This window comes from Lottia gigantea, assembly GCF_000327385.1.
Source record: "Lottia gigantea unplaced genomic scaffold LOTGIsca_211, whole genome shotgun sequence".
NCBI classification, from domain to species: Eukaryota; Metazoa; Mollusca; class Gastropoda; family Lottiidae; genus Lottia; species Lottia gigantea.
This window is the reverse complement of record NW_008708466.1, coordinates 214,851-216,216: the sequence shown is the minus strand read 5'-3', so window position 1 is coordinate 216,216 and position 1,366 is coordinate 214,851. Positions and strand designations below refer to the sequence as shown.

Genomic DNA, 1,366 nt, shown 5'->3' with positions numbered 1-1,366 from the left:
ATAATTTTTAGAAATCAAAAACCTGTATTAACTGACTACTATATAAATCGCAAATTCAATGTCATTTCATAACCATTCCTCGACACTTGAAAAAGGACAATATTTCGAAAACCGGTTCGTGTCAATTGCGTAAGTTTTTGTTTTACTTGTTATAATTTTTCACATCATTGTTAGCGTTATTTATCACCTAAATATATATTTTTTTGCATTTTTCATCTTGCTTTATATATCCCCAAACCCAGTTTGACTTATTTGCATAATTTGATCCCAACATTTTCACGCTAGCATATACAGTTTCCTCCTGTTACATCCGCTGTACATTCCCTTCTAACCCCAAGTTATTATGCTCCCCAACTACAACAACCACTGGCAAGAAGCCAGAAATAGAAACACTAATCGTCAACCAAACCAATATCACGTATCCTACAACGGCCCTGTCTTCCATCGACCTCTACCACCTACCAATCGCCGACCACCAACCAACCCATCCAGCTATATCCCACCCCATCGCCGACCTACCTACAACACAGCCTACCAATCAAGAGGTAACCATCGACCTGACCAACAACAGAAACGACTACCAGCCCACCGACGCCAACCAGTCCCCACTCATAAGGAGGAAGAACCCTTTGTGAAGGTGTTCTTCCAAGTTTTGCAGTGCCTCCATCATTTGGCAATCCTTACCCTTCAACAGCAAGGCCAACCAGCGTTTACCTTCAAACGCAAAGTCTCTGAGTTGGATAGTTTTATCCGTCCAACAATGAAAACATCAGCTGTCGACGCGAATATTAGATCCCTCAATCGGACATGGCTCTGTAAGTTTACGCAGGTCCTGATCGACCATTACCAAACCACACTTCAAGAGAAGCTGACCACCATTCGTACCAAGTCTTTATCATCACCTGCCGTCGACCGCATCGTTTCTCATGCCCTGTCCTGGGCCCGTCGCTCCTATGGGAAACGTCTCACTCAAGCTGTAATTTCCAAATTCTACCAAACAATCAACGAAACAAAAACCAGAGTAACCATATCTCTACCAACTGAAATGGACACTACACCTGCACCATCTAGAGCTACCACGCTGCCGAACCAAACCCCTAAACGAGCCCGAAGTTCACCTACCCCTAGTCCAGCAGACATAGGTAAACGCTCTCGTAGAGAGGGCACACCCCTTCTCTTTTCACTTTCAGACTCGTCTTCCCCTTCCACACCATCTGAATCTTCACCACGTGATCCAGGATCCGCCAACCTTTCTTCCTTCTGTGCGTTTTTGGACCAGCAAACCACCCCTCCAAGTCGAGACATGTATCCAGACCTTCCCCTCCTCGAACCAGATCCCAGTCCGTTCCCAATGCTACAATTCTAA

General features: G+C 44.9%; 1 protein-coding gene across 1 annotated transcript; it reads left to right on the top strand.

Moving 5' to 3' along the window:
* Positions 1-343: 343 nt before the first annotated feature.
* Positions 344-1,366, top strand: LOTGIDRAFT_174699 (hypothetical protein; the record flags this gene model as incomplete). The annotated part of the gene is made up of 1 exon (XM_009054300.1): positions 344-1,366. The coding sequence occupies one exon, from the start codon at positions 344-346 to the stop codon at positions 1,364-1,366; it is 1,023 nt and encodes a 340-aa protein (XP_009052548.1).